This window comes from Lutjanus erythropterus, chromosome 9 (assembly GCF_056507025.1).
Source record: "Lutjanus erythropterus isolate fLutEry1 chromosome 9, fLutEry1.hap2, whole genome shotgun sequence".
NCBI classification, from domain to species: Eukaryota; Metazoa; Chordata; class Actinopteri; order Lutjaniformes; family Lutjanidae; genus Lutjanus; species Lutjanus erythropterus.
This window is the reverse complement of record NC_139325.1, coordinates 34943658-34963538: the sequence shown is the minus strand read 5'-3', so window position 1 is coordinate 34963538 and position 19881 is coordinate 34943658. Positions and strand designations below refer to the sequence as shown.

The 19881-nt window shown below is 39.1% G+C and overlaps 1 protein-coding gene across 1 annotated transcript; it reads right to left on the bottom strand.

The window, feature by feature from the left end:
- Positions 1 to 1673: 1673 nt before the first annotated feature.
- syt11b (synaptotagmin XIb) lies at positions 1674 to 16780 on the bottom strand. The gene is made up of 4 exons (XM_084727359.1): positions 16478 to 16780; positions 7025 to 7962; positions 4737 to 4857; positions 1674 to 3186 (listed from the first exon to the last, which is right to left on the bottom strand). Exons 1-4 carry the CDS (start codon positions 16509 to 16511, stop codon positions 2876 to 2878), a joined length of 1404 nt encoding a protein of 467 aa, XP_084583485.1. The 5' UTR covers positions 16512 to 16780; the 3' UTR covers positions 1674 to 2875.
- Positions 16781 to 19881: the final 3101 nt, after the last annotated feature.

The following is a 19881-nucleotide window of genomic DNA, read 5'->3' as shown; positions in this document are numbered from 1 at the left end:
CCCTGCTCCGCCTCTTTATCAGCTCAGGTGATGTCAATGATGTCACCTTTATGACAGCAGTTTTACCTCCAGATGTTCTGTCAGCAGCTGTTCAAACTTAGCCTGCTAACTTAGCTTTGAGCTAACGTCAGTGTTTACTGAGTGGAGTTTTCATCACGAAAATAAAAAAGGTTGCAGCTCCCAAACTAATTCTAACGTTAGAGCCGCTAACTGCAGGTAAAACTGTGGTGTAGCTAACTGACAAAGCTAACGTTAGCATGCTAATATCTGACCTGTTTAGAGTTAAACAGGTCACCTGTAGTACGGTCGACATGTCTGACCTGAAACTTTATAAATGCTGTTAAATAATGATTCAATCTGGGAGATTTCAAATCACATTTCACTAAATAAAGTCAGTTAGTTTAGCATAATCAGATATTTCCCTCTCATTATAAGTTGCTGAAATTAGCAATGATGTTTACTCCACAAACAGCCAATGGGATTTTCCATTAGAGCAGAAAATACAAAGTTTTGTTCGTCATAAATACAATCACCAGAAGTAAACAGCTATAAACAAACGACACTGCGGTCACATGACATCAGCGTCAGTGACAACCTCTGTAGTCTCATTAACCGCTCGCTAGAAACCGCTATTTTTAAGATTCACAACAACTTCAACATTCAGTGGTGAGGTATTCACTCAAGTATTTTATGTGGTAGAACAACACGTGAAACCTGCAGAACTTATTTCAGACATCAAACCGACAGGTGAACGACAGGTGCTAACATGCTAACTAAGATCTCAGTCCTGCAGCTCTTTGCTCCCGCTGACAGATTTCTCCATCTTAGCACACAGAAACCTAATAACTACATTTACAAAGATTTATCTAAAAAGCCTCTGAAACTGTGGTTTCTAGACGTTATGCTAGCTTGTTCTTGATTCGACACGGCTGCAGACGTTCCGTTACACATCACTAAAATCTCCACCAGCTGAGACGTTTGTTTAGTTTTAATGGTTCAACGTGATTTAATAAGAAACGAGTTGGTAGTTACTGAGACTGAAGGACTTTATGCTGCTGTGTAATGCTCCTTTAAGGACTTCATAGACTGAGTCTGTTCTTTATTTTGGCACCTATTTTTATTCATCTCTTTATTTAATTATGACTCTCTGCTCTGTTAGTAATCTTTTGACTGTTCTTAACCTCGTTTTTAATCCATTATTACTGACTTATTGAGTTTTTTTTTTTTTTTATCTCAGTTCATATGGATTCCTGAATTTGAAGTATCTACCAGCTGTGACGTGATAATGAAGTCATGAACATCTCCAGACACCCGTCTTCAAACACCCATCAGCCACCACAGCTGCTTCCTTCAGAGGGTTCTTTAAATTAAATATCGTTCATGTTACAAACAGTATTTTACATCGTCTCTCAGTCTGTGGGTCTGATTCAGAAACATCTACAGGAGTCTTCAGTGAGGAGGAGTTTTTAAATCCACACGAACACGAGGGCGTTGTGCGTCGTCTACAGTCCTGTTGTAAAGTTCTCCAGGATGAAGGTGCAGTTGTACGTTCTGCTGCCGGAGCGACGGGTGAAAATGATGTTGAATCTTCTGTTGGTGGGGTGGGAGGGTCGCGCTGCAGGCAGGGAGCATGCTGCCGACTCCGACACCCCCCCCCCAAAAAAAAACTGAACATGTTTCATCATGTGGTCGAGACGTGGGAGCAGGTTCTTATTTGGTCCTACAGAGGAGTAATTATACTTGAATATATTCAGCTTAGTTTCGTTAAATGCAGTGTTAGTTAGTATTTAGATTTTCATCACGTTGGACTCTTGGAGACGTCCTCCTGTCGATCAGTCAGTGTGAGTTTGTCTTTTTCTCTGGGGACAGACATGCAATGAACTGCATGACAACAACAGCAAGAGGGGAGTCTTTTTTTCTCTTTTTTTAAAATCTTATTGGAGCATTCCTTCCCCCCGTCCACACACACACAGCCAGAGGAGACATGAGGACAGTCTGAGAAATGATTTCATCTTTTAAAAACAGCTCGTTTTCTTTTGTTTCTTTGCTGAAATTAAAAATTAACTGCAGCAGATTCTTCTTTGACTTGCAAATGTAGTGGTGGTAGAGAGAGATAATAGAGACAGAGAGAGAGAGAGAGAGAGAGGACCAGTTCACACCTGATATTAACACGTTCACACCTGGTATTATGTAAGTCATGTGACCACGTTCTGTCAGCAGTGTGTCCTGGTTAAACACATTCTGCTGATTCAGGTACAGTTTGGAAAAGTGAAAGGCTGAATTCCTAATCATCTGGGGATTCTTGTAAATTTGACATTAAATTTAAAACATGAACTTTCTTTCCTTGTAAAAAAAAAAAAAACACACGGTGTTGCTGTGAAGAGCAGGAGAGATGCTCTGTGGTGCGCTGGGATGCACACTTTTACTCTGAATCATTAATTAATGAATCAAATCAGTCATTAATGTCTCTCTCTATCATCTGTGACGTGAAGCATCAGATCTACACCAGTCAAAGTGTTCATGGTCCTGATCAGAGTTCAGCTATGAAATCCCAGCGCACCACAGAGCGTCTGTCCTGTCAGGCTGCTGACAGCGCAGCTCAAACATGAAGCTCACTGAGACGAGCTCAGAGTGCAGCTCAACTAAAACAACATTCAACTGACAGAAGAGCTCAAGATCAAGATCTGACCTCAGAGCAGCAGCTGAGATCTGATCACACTGTAACACCAGGTGTGAACAGGCTCAGAGTGTTTACTGTGTGTGTGTGTGTGTGTGTGTGTGTGTGTGCTGTACACTGAGTCTTTAACTCCCAGTGGTGTTCACTGGTGGAGTCCCAGCTGCTCGGTGGTGTCAGCTGGTTCCTGCTGCTCCTCCCTCAGTACTCGCTCAGGTTGTGCCATTTGGAGATCTGCCGGCGGGGGTTTTCGCAGACCTCCCTCCAGTGGGAGGCTCCGGAGGGGGCGGGGCTGTGCAGGCCGAGCAGCAGGCGGCCCAGCACCTCGTTCTTGGTGGTCCGGTCGAAGTCGACCACCAGGAACTCGACGGAGATCTCAGGCAGCAGCTCAGGCGGGATGTCGTAGATGAAGGACTCGTTGAAGACTGGGTTCAGCGTGCACTTCTTCACATGGGTCTTCTTCTTGGCGATGCGCTTGCGGCCGTAGAAGACGTTCACCTTCACGTAGGGGTCTGAGGAGAAAATAATGAAACGAATAAAACTAACATACAAACAATTTACCTACAAAAACAACAAAACTGGAAATAATCCACAAAAACAAATATAGACTGTATAAATGAAAATAAATAAACCTTTATGTTGACTATTATCATTATAAAGTCATTATCTGATGGTTTTATTGATTCATCTATTAATCGTTTGGTCGGTAACACTGTCTATGACACCCACGGTTATAATGCATTATAAACATATAACCATACATACTTATAATGCTTTATATCAACTGTATTACAGATATGAGCACTCATAAATATTCATAATGTTTTATCACAATAATCACAGTAAAGATCAGGATGTGACAATATATTGAATATTAAAAATATCTTGATGACATCTACATGTATATTTTATTACCTTTATTTTATTTGATAAATGTGCTGCTTTTAAAAATAACTAAAATGATTATTTGATTATCAAAATTGTTTTCAATAATTTCTCAATTAATCTGCTAATTATTTTAAACAGAAAAAAAAAATCCTCCACTTTACTTTTACTGAAACAAGATGAAAAACTGTAAAGTGAAAGTAAATGATGTGGAACATTTTCTAACATGTTTAAAGTATTTGAATGTTTTAGTTTGTGTTCTGTGTTTGATCTGCTCCCTTCATGAACACTGTGAGCGTCTCGGTCCTGACGCGTCGCTCATGTTAATAATGATGTTAAAAATGTGATTTTTGACTGATGTAATCTTTGTTTCTCTGAAAACACACGGGGCCTGACTAACAACTGGAAACAATGTATGTAATGAAATCTAGTCCAGCAGTTAGTCAGGTCCTTTTTAACAAGCAGCAGCAGACGGTTTGTGGTTCCTGTTGAATCATGAACCAACGTGGATGTTTTCAAGAGATCAAAGTGAATAAATCCAACAGAGACAAACACTAAACTCCTCTGTGAGCTCAGTCTGGGTGTGACTCTGATATCTGCTGCCAAATCATTTCTCAGCTGATTCAGCTGCAAACTCCGCCTCCATTTTTAAGCTTGTAGCAGCATGTCACAGACTCACAGTTGTCTAAAGCAACAGTTGAAAAGACAAATAACTGATTCATCATTAATAACTAAAACAATACAAACTGCAGTTTTTCTCATTTTCCACAACAACAGTGTCACATTTCTAGACTATTGATTAATTATTAATACATTTTAATTGGATACATTTTTCATTGATTAACATCTCTAATTAACACGATCAGACTTTTGATAAATAATCTTCAGTTATGTGGATATAAAGATCCTGTGGTTTAAGACAAATAATTAGTAGAAGTTACTTTTATACATCCTTGTAAAACAGGAAAATATCATGATACAACAATATTGAAAATCAAAGACGATGTGTAGTTTCACGATTTCACAATTGACGATATAATCAGATTGCTCAGTCAGATCTACCTGTACCTGTAAAGTTAAAGTTGAAGAACACAGACAGAATGCAAAAGACAAATCTAACGTTAAACTACATGAACTCCCATGATCCTCTGCTCCTGGTCCCGCTGCGTGAACTCACTTGCTGACAGGCCGGTGATGTCCATCTTGGGGAGGTGACGAGCCTTCAGGACGACCACGCTGAGACGATGAGACACCGGCTGGTAGGACAGAGACGCCAGCAGCTCCCCACGACTCTCACACTGAAACACACACACACACACGCACGCACACACACACACATGCACACACACACATTAAGGAACAATTCCTCAGTTTATCACAAACATTCAACATCTGAAGGTTTTAACTGGACGGCTGAAAAGTAACTAGCAACTAAATGTAGTGGAGTAAAAGTACAATAATGGAGTAGAAGTATAAAGTAGCAGAAAGTTAAATTAGTCAAGTACAAATAAGAACCTGGACTTTGTGGGAACAGTTGATTATTGGAAAAATTATTGCCAGATTGATCACTAGTTGAAAATAGATCCAGACATGTGAGAACAGATGGAACTCCAGCTGTTCTCACATGTCTGGATCTATTTTCCAAGACTGTGACAGGATCAATTGTTCACTATTATGGACCAAACAGCTGATTGATTAATTGAGAAACTAACTGTTAGAGGAAAGACCAAACATGTGGAGCTCATGGCCGTCTGTCCGTCTTTGCTCTCCACGTTTGGTCATTTTTCAATTTAGTCCAAGTCCAAATTCTCTGATTTCAGTTTCTTAAATGTGAATATTTCCTGGTTTCTTTACTCGTCTCTGACAGTAAACTGATGATCTTTGAGTTGTGGACAAAACGAGACATCTGAGGACGTCATCTTGGACTTTGGCAAACACTGATTGATATTTGATACAACATATCGAGAATCAAGTTTTCTTTCTTCAAAGATCTTTTTTAGGTCAGAACATCTCTGCAGAACCTCATTATAATGATGTTTTCACACATTTTTCCTCTTTCAGAATATTTCTGTTTGGTTCTGGCTCTGTCATCTGGAGACTGCACTTGTATTATGACAACATTAAGATCCATAAAATCGATTTTAATTCAACACAGCAGCAGTGCCATAAATTCCACCCTAACAGAGTTTGTGTTGACCTCCGTTTTTGTTGTCACTTCAGTTGTGTGTTTGTCACTGAGCTCACAGTTGGACGTTGTTGTTTGTGAGGTCGATTTTGTCACATGATCACATTCTGCCTGAAATCCAACTTTAACCTGATAAAGACACAACAGCAGTGAGCCTGTGACCGAGACACGCCGAGGTCTGATTACCCACGCTGCTCTGAGGTCACATTGACCTGTTGCCATGGTGACACACAGCGCTGACAGCAGCATCTCAGGACAACAACAACAACACCAAAGTTTCCCACATGCAGACTTTACTTGAACGGGCCGCGGAGGTAAACTAATTGATAGTATTAGGCTAACGTTAATATCTACACACCATTATGTAACAACTGACTGCATTTTTTAGATGAGTTTATTGAAATATTTCTCTAAGAAGAGAAACGGAACGCCTGCCCCCGCTGCTGAAAAAAATCCTAGAGGAAACACTGTATTTTGTTCATTACTGAATCATTTCTGATCTGCTTCAGACTTCCTGTGATGATTTATCACTTTTCTTCTGTTTGATCAGAGTGAATAAAAACGATCACAGTAAATCCTCTCCAGCAGCAAACTAAGTTAAAGGGATAGTTCACCTGAAAATGAAAATCCACTCATTTTCTCCTCACCCTCATGCTGACTGAAGGTCTGGTTTAGCTTTTTTAATCCACAAAACTCTGCTGGAGTTTCACAGGAGAACAGAGATACATAATCTCTCAAACAATGGAAGTGAATGGTGACCAGTTTTCAATTGTAAAGAAACAACAGAATAAAAACATAAACTGCCTCCATGCTGCTCGTCTGCTGTAATCCAAGTCTCCTAAAACTCCAACATGACAAGTTGACTAAATAAAATATTACTTCCACCATGTTTTTAGCCTGAATCTTCACTGTAGATCTTTAGTTTGGAGCCACGTTCACATGCTCACTGTCTGAACTGTGTGTGTGTGTTTGTGTGTGTGTGTGTGTGTGTGTGTGTGTGTGTGTGTGTGTGTGTGTGTGTGACAGTGTGCAAAAAGCATGTTGAGACTTTAGGACACTTGATTTTATTCTGTTGCTTTTTTTTCCCATTTGAAAACAGTCACCATTCACTTCCACTGCAGCAGAGTTCTGTAGACTGTAAATGATGAATGGTTCATGAGTAGATTATGACTGAATTTTAATGTTTTGAGTGAACTATCCGTTTAAGATTTTTGGACAGAAATGAATCAAAACTACAGAATTTTAGGTTATAAAACTACAGAATGCTCCTTTTTGCTCACCTGCATGTTCCTCTTGGTGATCTGCTGACTCAGGTGGACTCGACCCGTGCTCGGGTCCACGCCCTTCAGTGGCACCACGGCCTCCCCGATGACATCGTCGCGGGCGAAGCGGTCGAAGCTTAGAACCAGGAAGTGTAGGGTGAGCTCGGGCAGCGAGCTGTAGGCCACGCCGTAGAAGGTGAACGTCTCGTCGAACAGCGGGTCCAGGGTCTTCCTCAGCACGCGGGTCTTGACGCGGTGCTTCTTCTCTGGCAGGATGGTCATCTTCACGTACGGGTCTGAGCTGCCCGCCTGCTCGTCCATGGCGGGGAGGCCCCGGGCCCCGACGATGGTCACCACCAGGGCCTTCTTAGGGAAGTTGTAGTCGACGGTGAGGCTGATGGCGCCCAGGCTGGGTTCAGGCTCAGGCTCCGAGGAGGCAGGGGTGAAGGGGGACGCCGTCTTGCTGCTGGTCTGGCTGCTGCTGGCCGAGCTGCTGTCCAGGCAGCAGTAGTCGGCGCGGACCGGCAGTGCTCGCTCCAGGCGCGCCTGGCTGTGGGCGGGGCCGCCCCCAGCGGGGGGGACCAGGTGACTCATCTGCAGCTGCCCGGGGACGTCCAGGATGTTGTTCTCAGCGTCCACCAGCACCATGCCCCTCCCCGCGGTGGTGCCAGGGCAGCTTCGCTCTCCATCGCGGTCAGAGCGGTCTGCACGCCGGATGCCGCGTACGATCCTCTTGCTGCTGCTGAGAGATTCTGGGTAAATGCTGATGCCCTTCAACATGTGGATGAACTTGTAGGGGGGGTCCTCGGCGTCACAGTAACGGTCTCCGTGCAGCTTGTAGCGTCCGGTGATCCGCAGGTAACGACGCTGACAGAAAGACCACAGCAGAACCAGAACCACCACCACCAACACCAGAACACCAGCTCCCAGGAAGCCCGCCAGGACCGGAGACATGGCTGAGACAGACACACACAGAGGACATGTTAGGACACACAGAGCTGAAACACAATCAATCTGCAACAAGTCTCATAATCGATTGATCTTTAATGTGTTTTTCAGGCAAAAATGTTTCTGATTTCTATCAAATTAAAGTGAAAAACATTAATGCACCAAACTGAAGATATGTGCTGTGATTTATTATAATATTTATCATCTTTACTGTTATTATCTTAAATATTATTACATATTTGACTAAACTGAGTAGTGAGTAACTGTATGTTGTAGAAGTTTTTTAAATGTTCCTTTACTGCTGATGATAAAGTTTAATTATCTAATTAAAAAAGTCATACTGGGATTAGTTTGACTGAAACTGTGATATGATTCATAAAAATTCTAAACTTTGGATCACAAGTTTCATGTTCACTGAAAAAAAAAACTATTAAAATGATGATGAAGTGATATTTATTAAGGTCTGAAACAAACAAGGTTTTTAGGGCAGAACGTCTCTGTAGCTCTACAGAACCTCTACAGAACCTCATTATAATGATGTTTCGTCTTATTTAAAAAGGTGTGACTTGGTTCTGGTTGTGTGATCTGTATATTGCACTCGGCTGTGATTAATTGTGCAGCACAATTATCTGAAACAGTTTATTTACTTTTAAAGAAAAAATGAGCAAATTGATGAATCATTAAATTACTAATTACTTGCAGCCCCAAAGACGGTGGAGAAATCCTGGAGCCTACATTTCCTATAATGCAATAAGACACACTCCTGTGGTTGGTGGGGCTAAGTCAGGGTCTCCTCAGTGATGATGATGACATCATTCTTTTTATCCTGTGATGTTATACGGTGACATCATAGTTATAAATGGTGACAGTGATGTCACCACACAGACCCTCCTGAGGTCTCATTAGAAACATCAGAGATCCCTGTGGGAGGAGGAGGAGGAGAGGAGGAGTCGTTTGTGGAGCTTTTGTTTGCTGTGTACAGAGGAGTATTGTTGTCCTGTTACACTGATGCTACACTGGTCTGAGTATAAGAGCCGTCTGGTGAGGAGCAGTTTGTCATTCTGGTACAGATGTTCTACGAGCTAAAGCTGCAAGTTGTAAACACTTTTCTTTATCTTTTTGGGGTGTGAATCTCTGTGACTGAGACTGATCTGACAAATGTTCAACGATATGATGCGTCTTAGACATTTTTAAATAGCCAGTGATTCAGTTCGATACAATTTAGCCCTGCCAAGATGCAACATGTGAATTTTTACGTTTTGATTCTATTAATGCTAAATTTATAGGGTTTCTATTAGATACAAGTAGAAACCCTGATAGTTAATCCTGTAGCCTAAATGAGAATCTGTGAACAAACTTTCAAACTGTTTAAAAGTCATTTTTACAGTAAGACTTTGCAACAATATCGTCCTTTGATGATGGGCTGAATCCATCACTGGTTGTTTTTTTGGGGGCAACAATTGTCATTTTCTTTCACTAATGTAAAGGTGTGCAGAGTGACAGCTCTGCTCTGCACAGCACAGAGTTTTATGATTTAACAAGACATTTCAATTTGTTTCAGTAAAAGAGCCAAACTTCAGATCAGAAGGTGTAAAGTTGTATTTCTTTGTCTAAAAAGGAAAATATGTGCAGAATATTGAATTTATTGACACTGAATATATTTTGTTTACTGGACGCAGTAAACATACACAGCATAACTGAATTCACTGTTTGCACACGTCTCCCAGCTGAGACTCTAGCAAGAAGGAGGAAAACATTTGGGAACAAGCCGTCTTAACTGATGTTGAAAAATGCTAACAACCAATTAATCCATTAATTATTAATAACTAAGATGCAAAACAATGCAAAAGCACTTATTTCTTTTTTTCACTTATTTTCATTTTGTCTCACTTTTTTCTTATTAGGTTGAAGTTTTCTTATCGATCAAATGTCTCTGCTGAACAACAAACACAATATCAAAAGAGGCACATTTACTACCACATATACTATTGATTAATTATCAATCAATACATTTTTGATTGGTTCAATTCCTGACACTGAAGAATCAATTAAAGATTAATCATTAACATCTCTAATGAGGACTGGATGAAATTTTTTTATTTCTGTTTTCAGATATTTTATGAACTCAAATCTGATCAGTAAATAAAGAAACTAATAGAAACGATGATCTCTGTAATAAATTGATCCACATTAGTCACATCTATTAAACTACTGTAATTATTTTCATGCCGACTCCACAGTTAATTATAAAACGACAAAAAACTCGTTACTGATTAAACTGTAAAAGCTGCTGAAGATTCATTTTTACTTTGAGCTCCAATAATCACAAACAAGCTGCTCAAATCCTCAAATCCTCCTTCCTGTTGTTGTCGGCTTCCATTCACACTCCATCAGATGATGTCATGTTTTGGAAAGAGCTGAAAGCAGCTGAGCTCGCTGCCTAGCAACACACACACACAGACACACACACACACACACACACACACACACACACACACACACACACACACACACACTGAGCTGTGTGTGAGGCTCTAACACTGAGCTGAGTTAGATTCTGGATGAACTAACAGGACTCTGACAGAGTTTCTGATCTGCAGCAACAACAATCATTTATTACATAAACTCCTCCCTCCTCCTTATTGGCTGGATGAGAGCCAATAGGACGTCTGCGCTGCACTAAACACACATTATTTTATTCAATCTTGCAGAAAAAAAAAGACAAAAGAAGCTCAACTAAACTCTATTTTTGATTCCACTATCGGTGCCTGTGCTTATTAAACTCCAATGTGTTTGTATTGTCAGTCACCTGTACACAACGTTCCTGTTCTCCACACTGTTCAACACAAAGTGAAGCAGAACCTCCACTCCTTTTAGTGTCAAGTTTCTACAAGACTCATCACTCATAGTGTCGACTGAAACCAACACAAATATGACATTTACCAACAAAGAACAACAAAACGTAAAAACACTAACGAAACATAACATTTGTACTTTGAAACATAAAGCAGTAAAACTCTCAGCAATGCATCATGGGCATTATGCAAATGAGGGCTGTGTCTCAGCATTAGGCTCGTTTGAGATGAGCTGCTCGTCGCCTGGACAACACGACGAGATCAGGATCAGCACGAGGAGGTGGAGACAAAAAAGCTGCTGTCTGGTTGGACAGCTTCCAACAGCCTTCAGAGAACAAACAGGAAGTGACACTAACTTCCTGTTAGATCACCACCTGTAGTCTGCAGACCACGTTCACAGCTGAAGAAATAAAGTGTGTTATTGATCTCTGATTGAATTTGAAATAGAGAAGCCCCTCCTACTGTGACATGATCCTCTCTTCTTTTATCTGCCTTGTAACTGTTAGTTTGATGAGTCGTACATAAAACTTCTATTATTTTTATCAGACATTAAATATTTGATTGTTAAAACTTCACTGCAGAACATCAGACTGATATATCTTGTGTTAAATATTACAGTTACACAGAAAATCAGTATTTTATACAACACGTGGTGTTTGTTGTCAAACTAAGAGCCAATCAGAGCCTGTCAGCTCATCGATAGGGTGACAGTCAGGCGTTTACAGTCGTCAGGTCATCTTTGCCCACGAGTGCGTGACGTCAGAGCAAGTCGGGACCAAGTCAGACACAAATCTAACCATCATGCATTGTGCAGTGATCAATTCTGCGCAGCTCAAATGCACCTACTGTGTCTGTAGCACATGTGAACATCACAAGCCTGAATCCCACAGCGCCCCACAGTGGTTGGAGGACTCTGAGAAACTGGGATGAACATTTTTCACTGTTTGTGATTTTATAGACTAAATGATTAATCGATTAATCGTGAAAAAATAATCAAACAGGTGGAGTGCAGATTTATGCCAGATTGATCACTAGTTGAAAAAAAGATCCAAACATATGAAAACAGGTGGAGCATCCGGAGGTATGTCCAATTCAATTAACAAGATTGTGACAGGATTAATTAATCGATTTTCAACTGATCGATCAATCATGGATATCATGGACAGATTGATTGGCAATAAATTATTTGCAGTCCTTTTAGACGCTGAATTATAGGAATATAATTATTATGCTACTAAATTTCTTCCATTGTCTTTTTATTTATTTGGCGACCCAAACAAAACCTGCAGTGACCCCCCTGTGGGTCCCGCCCCAGTGTTTGGGAATGACTGGTATCTAACTGAGCTGTTTGCTGCAGCTTCAGCCGTCTGTTTTTAGACCACAGTGCTGACCTCAGATCAGACTAACAGGTGTGTTGTTGTTGTTTCTGCAGCAGGTAAATCACTGACACGGTCTCATCTGATCCATCCAATCACTGGCTGCATTTTAAGATAAATATCTACGTCATTAATTCTCATTGGCTCATGAACATTTAGCACAGATTTACCATCAAACTTGAATCTGTCTTGCAGAGCTGCACAATACGGCAAAAAAGTCTTATTATGATGATTTTGACTGAAATATTCCCAGTGCAATATGCAAAAAAATGAGTGCACTGTAAAAAAAAATGACGTACTGCGGCAGATTTTTGAGTTTTGAGCCCAACTCAAACTCTTTAAGCTTTGAAATAAACTTTAAAAAGTTTTGCTGACCTGTAATCTTTAGTTGAGATACTTTACATTTGTTCTTCAGATCACTCACTCCCAAACTCTGGGTCGGGCATTCAGCAAATTTGAGATTTATACCTGCAGTGCACCTTTTATATAGCATTAAAATGTGTTAATTGTTTAACTGATGAGAGAAAAAAATAAGATCCTGTTAATTCCACCTAAATGCACTGATTTTGTCTCATTATGCTTAAATGTCCCGTATCTTTTTACTCATAATAGGAAATAAGTGCCTGAAAAATTAATAATAATAGTTTTAATTCAAAATATTAAAATTTTAACATTTACTTTCACTTCAACGAATTTACTCTTTTTTTTAAATACAATGTTTTGAGTTTGTAAAATCAAAGCTTTAAGTTTATCTAAAGAAGAAAAGTGAATTATCTCAACTAAAGATCAGAAGTTGGTTACACTTCTTCAAAACTAAAGAGTTTGAGTTGAGCTCAAAAATCTGCTGCAGTCTGAGTTTTCTCAACTTTTTTATTTTTACAGTGTGGGAGTGATGATTTTTCCATTATAATGTTCACTTTACTGAAGTAAAATAAAATAAAAAATCAATAAAATTGTGACATTTGTTGGGGTCTGAACCAAACAAACACGTGATGAACAGGATTTGAAAGTCTGAACGTCTCAAACGTCTTTTGTTTATGGGACAGAAACAAATGATAATTAGATCAATAAATTATAAACTGTGACGTCAGCAACACATTCAGTTTCCTGAGATAAAAACCAGAGAACATCTGAGAACCTGATTATTGATTATTTTCTGTCACAGATCTGAAACACACTGAGACTGACTTCTTCTGTAACTCAAATTAATCAATAACGGATGTTGTTTCTGTCAAAATAAGCTTTTTTTTAATTGATGAATCATAATTAGCTGATTGTGAAAATTTATTGTTAAAATTAAAATAAAAATTGTTTGACTTTGACTTGTTTACAGTATTTTCTGCTCGCTGTAGATGAATCCTTTCATTTTATCTTCACCTTCAACACTTTATAATCAATAAAATTCCAATATACTATTAACTGTAACAATAACATCTGCAGTGCTCATTGATTATTCTGATAGATGTTATTATTCAGGATTAATGGAAATGATCGTTTTAGCATCACAATTTTCATTTTCACAGAAAAACGATGATGATGATGTGATGTTTGCTATCTGTTGAGGTCTGAACGTTCATCTGGAGAACGTCTGCAGGTGAGAACGTCTGCGGGTGAGAACGTCTGCAAGTGAGAACGTCTGTGGGTCTGCAGATGAGAACGTCTGCGGATGAGAAAGTCTGCGGGTCTGCAGGTGAGAATGTCTGTGGGTGAGAACGTCTGTGGCTGAGAACGTCTGCGGGTCTGCAGGTGAGAACGTCTGCAGGTGAGAACGTCTGCAGGTGAGAATGTCTGTGCAGCTCAACAGAACTTATAAAGCTGTTAGTTCCACATTTTACCTTCAACAAGAAAACAGCAGATGCATATTTTCATCATAAATAAATATTGACAGTAAAGAACTACAAGAACATAAAGTTTGATCTGTTTGGACTCACTGATCTGAATTTATGTTTTTATTGTGATTATTTCTGAAGTTCCACAGATTTTAAAAGATGACACAATCAGCACTGATTTCATTTCATATTTTCAGGATGACAACTGAATAAAATATTGAAATATTAATGAGACTTTTTTTTAAGTTTATTTTGAGTAAATTAATTCTTAGTAGGAATGATAACAAATAATCAATGATCAATGAATCGGTAATTAAGAATTTGATCGATCATATAAAATATAATTGATCTAGGATGAAATAATCATCTGAAACATGAAGCTCCTCACGTTTCACAGGCTGCACAGAAATAAGGTTTCCAAAAGGGTTCTTCCTGCAGGGCTGTGGTTCTACCCAAATCTATTTGCTTCTGAAGAACCCTTGTTGGAAGAAAGAGTTTGTCAAGGGTTCTTTGTAAGACTGAGGGTTCTGTTAAGAACACTTTTCATCGAAGGCACCTTTTAGTTCTTCAAGGATTGTTGATCCTAAAAGAATTCATTCAAGGGTTCTTTGTACCATAATATAAAACGGTGCTCAGTAGAACCCCCTCTGTGTGTTCTAGACAAAACCATTGGAATATAAAAAGGTTCTCAGTAGAACCACCTAGTTAGATTCTTGTTAGCACCATTGGAAAAGTGGAAAAGGTCTCCAGAGAAGGTTCTAGGTGAAAACACTGAACCATAAAAGGGTTCTCTGTAGACTCTCTCACAGTGGTTTCTAGGTGAAACCTTTCACAGATGGTTCTAGATAGAACCCTTTATGCTGAGTTCTAGGTAGAACTCTTTGAAAGGGTTCCAAGTGAACTTTTATATAAAGTTCTAACAGGAACTTTTAAATCTGTCAGAGAACGTGGAACATGTTGCTGTGGAAATTAAATTCTGATTGAGGGGTTGTTTGGTAAATACAAACATTTTAAGTTTTATTTATTTCATTTCATTTCATTTTATAAGTTTGGTTAATTGATTAATTGATCATTAATTTTACCAGTGATCGATTAAAGAAAGAACTGACAGTTTACAATACTAATTCTTCAATTATTCAAATAAAAAACAAATCTTTAGAGTAATCAATGAATTAGTCATCACATTAATCAACTAATCGAGAAAATAACTCTCAGATTAATCAATTAAAAATGAATCATTAACTGCGGCAGAATCGACAGTGAACTCACTGATATGTGACATGAGGATCTGCTGCTTCTTGATTTATCAGTTACAAATATTGTTGATTGATTGTGAGTAGAGATACACAGATCATTGATGACACATGAAGCAGAGACACGGTCAGATATTAACTTCTGTTCTTCATCTAAAGTTCCTGTGTGTTTCACTGACTGTGAAACAGAACAACACAACATGTTACAGTTTATATTATTACTTTTATGGCCAATGTTACTTTTTGTTTGGCTTTGAAAATTCTTAATAAGAAAAATAAAAAAATAAAAAAATTAGCTGATTGTATCGTGTGTGTGTGTGTGTGTGTGTGTGTGTGTGTGTGTGTGTGTTGATCCACTGACTGACTTACTGTTCTATATTTTTCCCCCAGTATTTGCTTCTTATTTAGATTTTTCCATGTTATCAGTTTTCACACATTATGATCAATAAACACTCGAAGAAAATTATTCTTTTCATATCAATAATAACATTGATCACATCTGCAGGTACAGTAGGTTTTTTGTGTGTGTGTCCCAAGAAAACATCGCCGGGTTCAGACATGACGTCACCCGATACCCGCCCCGACTGGCACGCGCACGCACACCGCGGCCCACGGCAGAGGCAGACGGTGCGTAGGAGCTGCCTGTGTGTGTGTGTGTGTGTGTGTGTGTGTGTGTGTGTGTGTGTGTGTGTGTGTGTGTGTGTGTGTGTGTCGGGATGGTGATGATGATGATGATGATATTTTTATTTGTGCAGACTGTACCCTGATGGACTGAAGCTCCATTTTCACACACTACACTCTGCTGTCTCTAGTTAATAATAAAATGACCAATTGATCAATATTTATATTCGATCCATCGATTCTAACTGTTGTGGCGTGAAATAATCACCTTGAAACAATTTATGTCGAGTCAGAAACGACAGTTTGTGATGAAAATAATCTAATTTTTAGGATTAAATTTTTAAAAAGAGGGTCGATTAAAATAAAAAATGTCGGGTGTTGCCATGATAACTGGGTGTAGACCGTTAATGAAGATGACAGGACATTTTAGTCCAAAATCCGCTGCACTGAAGACAAAACAGCGTCAGGTGAAGATAAAATCAGACTGGATGAGTTTAAACGGAGTCGTTTGGACATGATACATCAGAAAGAAAAAGAAGAAGAAGGAGAGAAAAAGCAGATGATGAAGGAGAAGAGGCCTCGCTCTCACCGTAGGCGGGTCCCAGCTCGATCATGTCCGCCATTTTGTGTCTGTGTGCAGGCTGCGGTCCTGACGGAGCGGAGCGGGAAGAAGAGCAGAGAGATGAAGGACACCGACTGACTGACAGCCGCCGTTACTTCACATCCATAGAGCGGCGACGAACCGACGAGAGAAATCACCGAGGACGAGCCACTGGTCCCGGGGAGAAACGCTGCATATGTCCGCTGACGGAGCTCGGTGGTCGGTGTCTCTGTCGGTGCTCAGCTCGGTGTGCAGTGATGCTCGCGCGAGGATGCAGGGAGACTGCGCGGAGGAGCTCGCGATGAGACTGGACAAAGATCCTCTATCAGAGCGATGACTCACTCCGCAGTACAATCAAAACATGTTACGTCACGGTGATTATTCCTCACGGTTTGTAGTTCTACCGCATCTTCCGGTGTTTTTCTTGGAGGTGAATCAGCAGTTAAAATTCTAAATATAAGAAAATCAAACTTTCTGTTCTTAGTTTTCAATTTTACTGTTATTTTGTTTTGTTTTTTCTTATCACGTAGAAAAATTGAGATTGAATCTATATCGGATGCTTCAGCATGTTCTTTGTCTGAATATGATTTATATTACACAGTGATATGAACTTGGAGCACACTGAGCAAAGTAAATAAATAAATAAATACATAAATAGTATTTTTAAAAACTGTATGACTCTAAATTTTAAATCTGTTATTTATAAAACTTATATAAAGTTTGTCTTGTTTTTTGTTGTCTTCTGTCTTGTCTTTTTGTTCTGTTTTGTGTGTGTGTGTGTTACCTTGTATTAATGTGGCTGATATTTTGTTAATTGGAAAAATGGTACCATTAAAGATAAAACAGTGTTTTTCAGAGACTTGTCTACACTCCATTACAGGAGTTTATTTTACTCTCTGAGGCCCAAAAAAGTGTCAGAAATGAAATGAAAACAAAAATAAATGTTGATGTTACGTAAAATTGCATCAAATTTAAATGTATTATATTCAATCGAAACTTTACATTCGGAAATAAAGTTTCAAAATAATTAAATCACAATTTGCTGTTTTGAAAATAAAAGAGAGAAAGTGCAGATATTTGTGTTCACATATCGGGAGTAAAAGTAAAAAGCTGTCAGAAAAATAAATACTGAAGTAAAGTACAGATACCTGAAAACAAAAGTATTTGTACTTTGTTACTTCCAATCTCTGTATTCTGTGAGGCAGCAGAAACTTTAAACACAACACTGTTCAGCTGCAGCCAGGTGTCTTTTGTTCCAAGAAATGTGAGCGGAGTGAGACATCACCACATCCTCCTCCTCCTCCTCACCAGAGTGGTCCTCGCGGGAGTGGAGACCCCGCCCCCTGTGCTGCGTCACACTGTTAGATAATAAACAGGAATTGTACTTATATGTACATTAAGGTATTAATGCATCAAACTTACAGCTGATCACTGATGTGATTTAAACAGGAAGTTACTTTCTCTTCTCGTTTTTAATTATTTCTACGTCACATCAGAGAGAAGCTGGTTTATTGTTACTTCATGTTCATGTTGCTTGTTTACTTCTGCTAACAAGTGATATTAAAAAAAACAACTTTGTCATGATTTCTATTGCATTAAGCAATAAATCAACCTTTAATTTCTGTATTTCTGCCATATTTCCATGTGACTGTCAGATAATCATTTTTCTTTTCTTTCCTCATGAAAAACTCACCTGTCAGAACTTTTCAAAACATTTACAATGTAAATCAAATTAATTTACAGTTGGTCAAATCAACTCACCCGCACAAAAACAGGAGGAGGAGCTCTGACTCAAACTGTTTATCCTCCATTCTTTGATGTCAATAAAAAAACAGGTGGAACGTCTGTACGCCACCTGTTTTCACATTTGGATCTATTCAGTATTGTGACAGGAATCATTTTTCACCTTTTTTGACATTTTATTGAACAAACAACTAACAGATCAGTGGAAAAATTATTGCCAGATTGATCACCAGTTGAAAAATAGGTCCAAACATGTGTACCTCCCTGCACGTCCGTGCGCTCCACATGTTTGGACAAAACAAGACATTTGAGGGCATCACCTTGGACTTCGGGAAACATTTTATTGACCAAACAACTGACTGACTAGTTGAAAAGTTATTGGCAGGCTAATGATTTGTTGAAAAATAGGTCTAAACATGTGAAAACAGGTGTAACGTACCTGTTTTCACATGTTTGGATCTATTTCTCATCTGATACAATTGTGACAGGTGTAACAGAAAGTAATCAATTTACGTTACTTTAATTCTGTGATAGTTGGATTACGTTACTGACTACATTTTTAAACAGGTAGTTAGTAATCCTCCGTCCCCGTCCATGGACCACTTTAGAGGGTATGGTTTCGCCCCACCACTGTTTAAAAAAAATATGACCCCAAAAAACATTTGGCACAGAGACCCTGAGTTCTGAGTAACTTTTGGAACCTCAAGTGGCCACTAGAGGAACTGCAGTTCTTCACCTTGGCTCTGCAGGTTGCTGCTTGGATTTGTCGGTGATGATGACATCACACTGACCAGTGGAACATGGTCTTCATATGAGCAGTTGCTGTGATGGATTATGGGACACGTGGTTGTATCACACCTGTGTCAGTGTGAGGGCTGTAAAACCTTTACAGTCCTCTTCATTTCTTTCATGCTTCATGTTTTATGAGTTTGATGTGCTTCAGGTGACCTTTAATCTCGGCCTGCAGTAAAACCTTTCAACACTTTGAGGCATGAAATGTTCCACGTTGTTTATGTGTGAAATATGTGAGAACGAAGGAGTTCTTTCAGGTGTGAAAATGTCCGAATGTTGAAATCACCACGTGTGAAAAGCTGCCTCGTGCTGAAAATAAAAAAAATCTGTGTGATTGTTTATGAGGGTTCATAAAAAACTGAATCAGAACTAAATCTCTGAACTCAGACAATGACATCACCTGTGTGCCCTGCTTCAGCCAATCAGAGCTCAGCAGCTCTCCTCTGCTCTCCACGATCTACACGTTGTTTCGCTGTTTGAAACTTGACTCCGGTTTGTCACCTGGATTCATCCACAGGTGAGAACAAGCTGTTTGATACGGTCGTAATCTTCACGTCTGATTATTAGACTTTAAAGTTACAAACTATGATTTTATGGATTCCTTTTGTTTGTATCTTATACACTGAGTTACACCAACAAGGTTCATCTAAGAATAGTTTGAATCAGACTGAGGCAAAACTGTGTTGAAATAAATTAGAAAAAGAAGAAAAAATTAAGAATATAAAATCACTGGAGTGTATAAATGTTTAGAAAATTAATGTTTTATTTCTCTTTAAGCATGAAAAAAAACATGTGCAGCATGAGTTTGAGTGTTCAGGTGAAGAAATATTAAACAGTATTGAACAAACTCAATGAGT

Excerpts from the sequence above, each read along its gene's own strand:
- syt11b (XM_084727359.1), bottom strand. The coding sequence starts at position 16,511 with ATGGCGGACATGATCGAGCTGGGACCCGCCTACG. Across the intron at positions 7,963-16,477 it reads CGAGCTGGGACCCGCCTACG|CCATGTCTCCGGTCCTGGCG; the intron begins GTGAGAGCGAGG and ends TGTCTGTCTCAG. Across the intron at positions 3,187-4,736 it reads CATCACCGGCCTGTCAGCAA|ACCCCTACGTGAAGGTGAAC; the intron begins GTGAGTTCACGC and ends TTTTCTCCTCAG.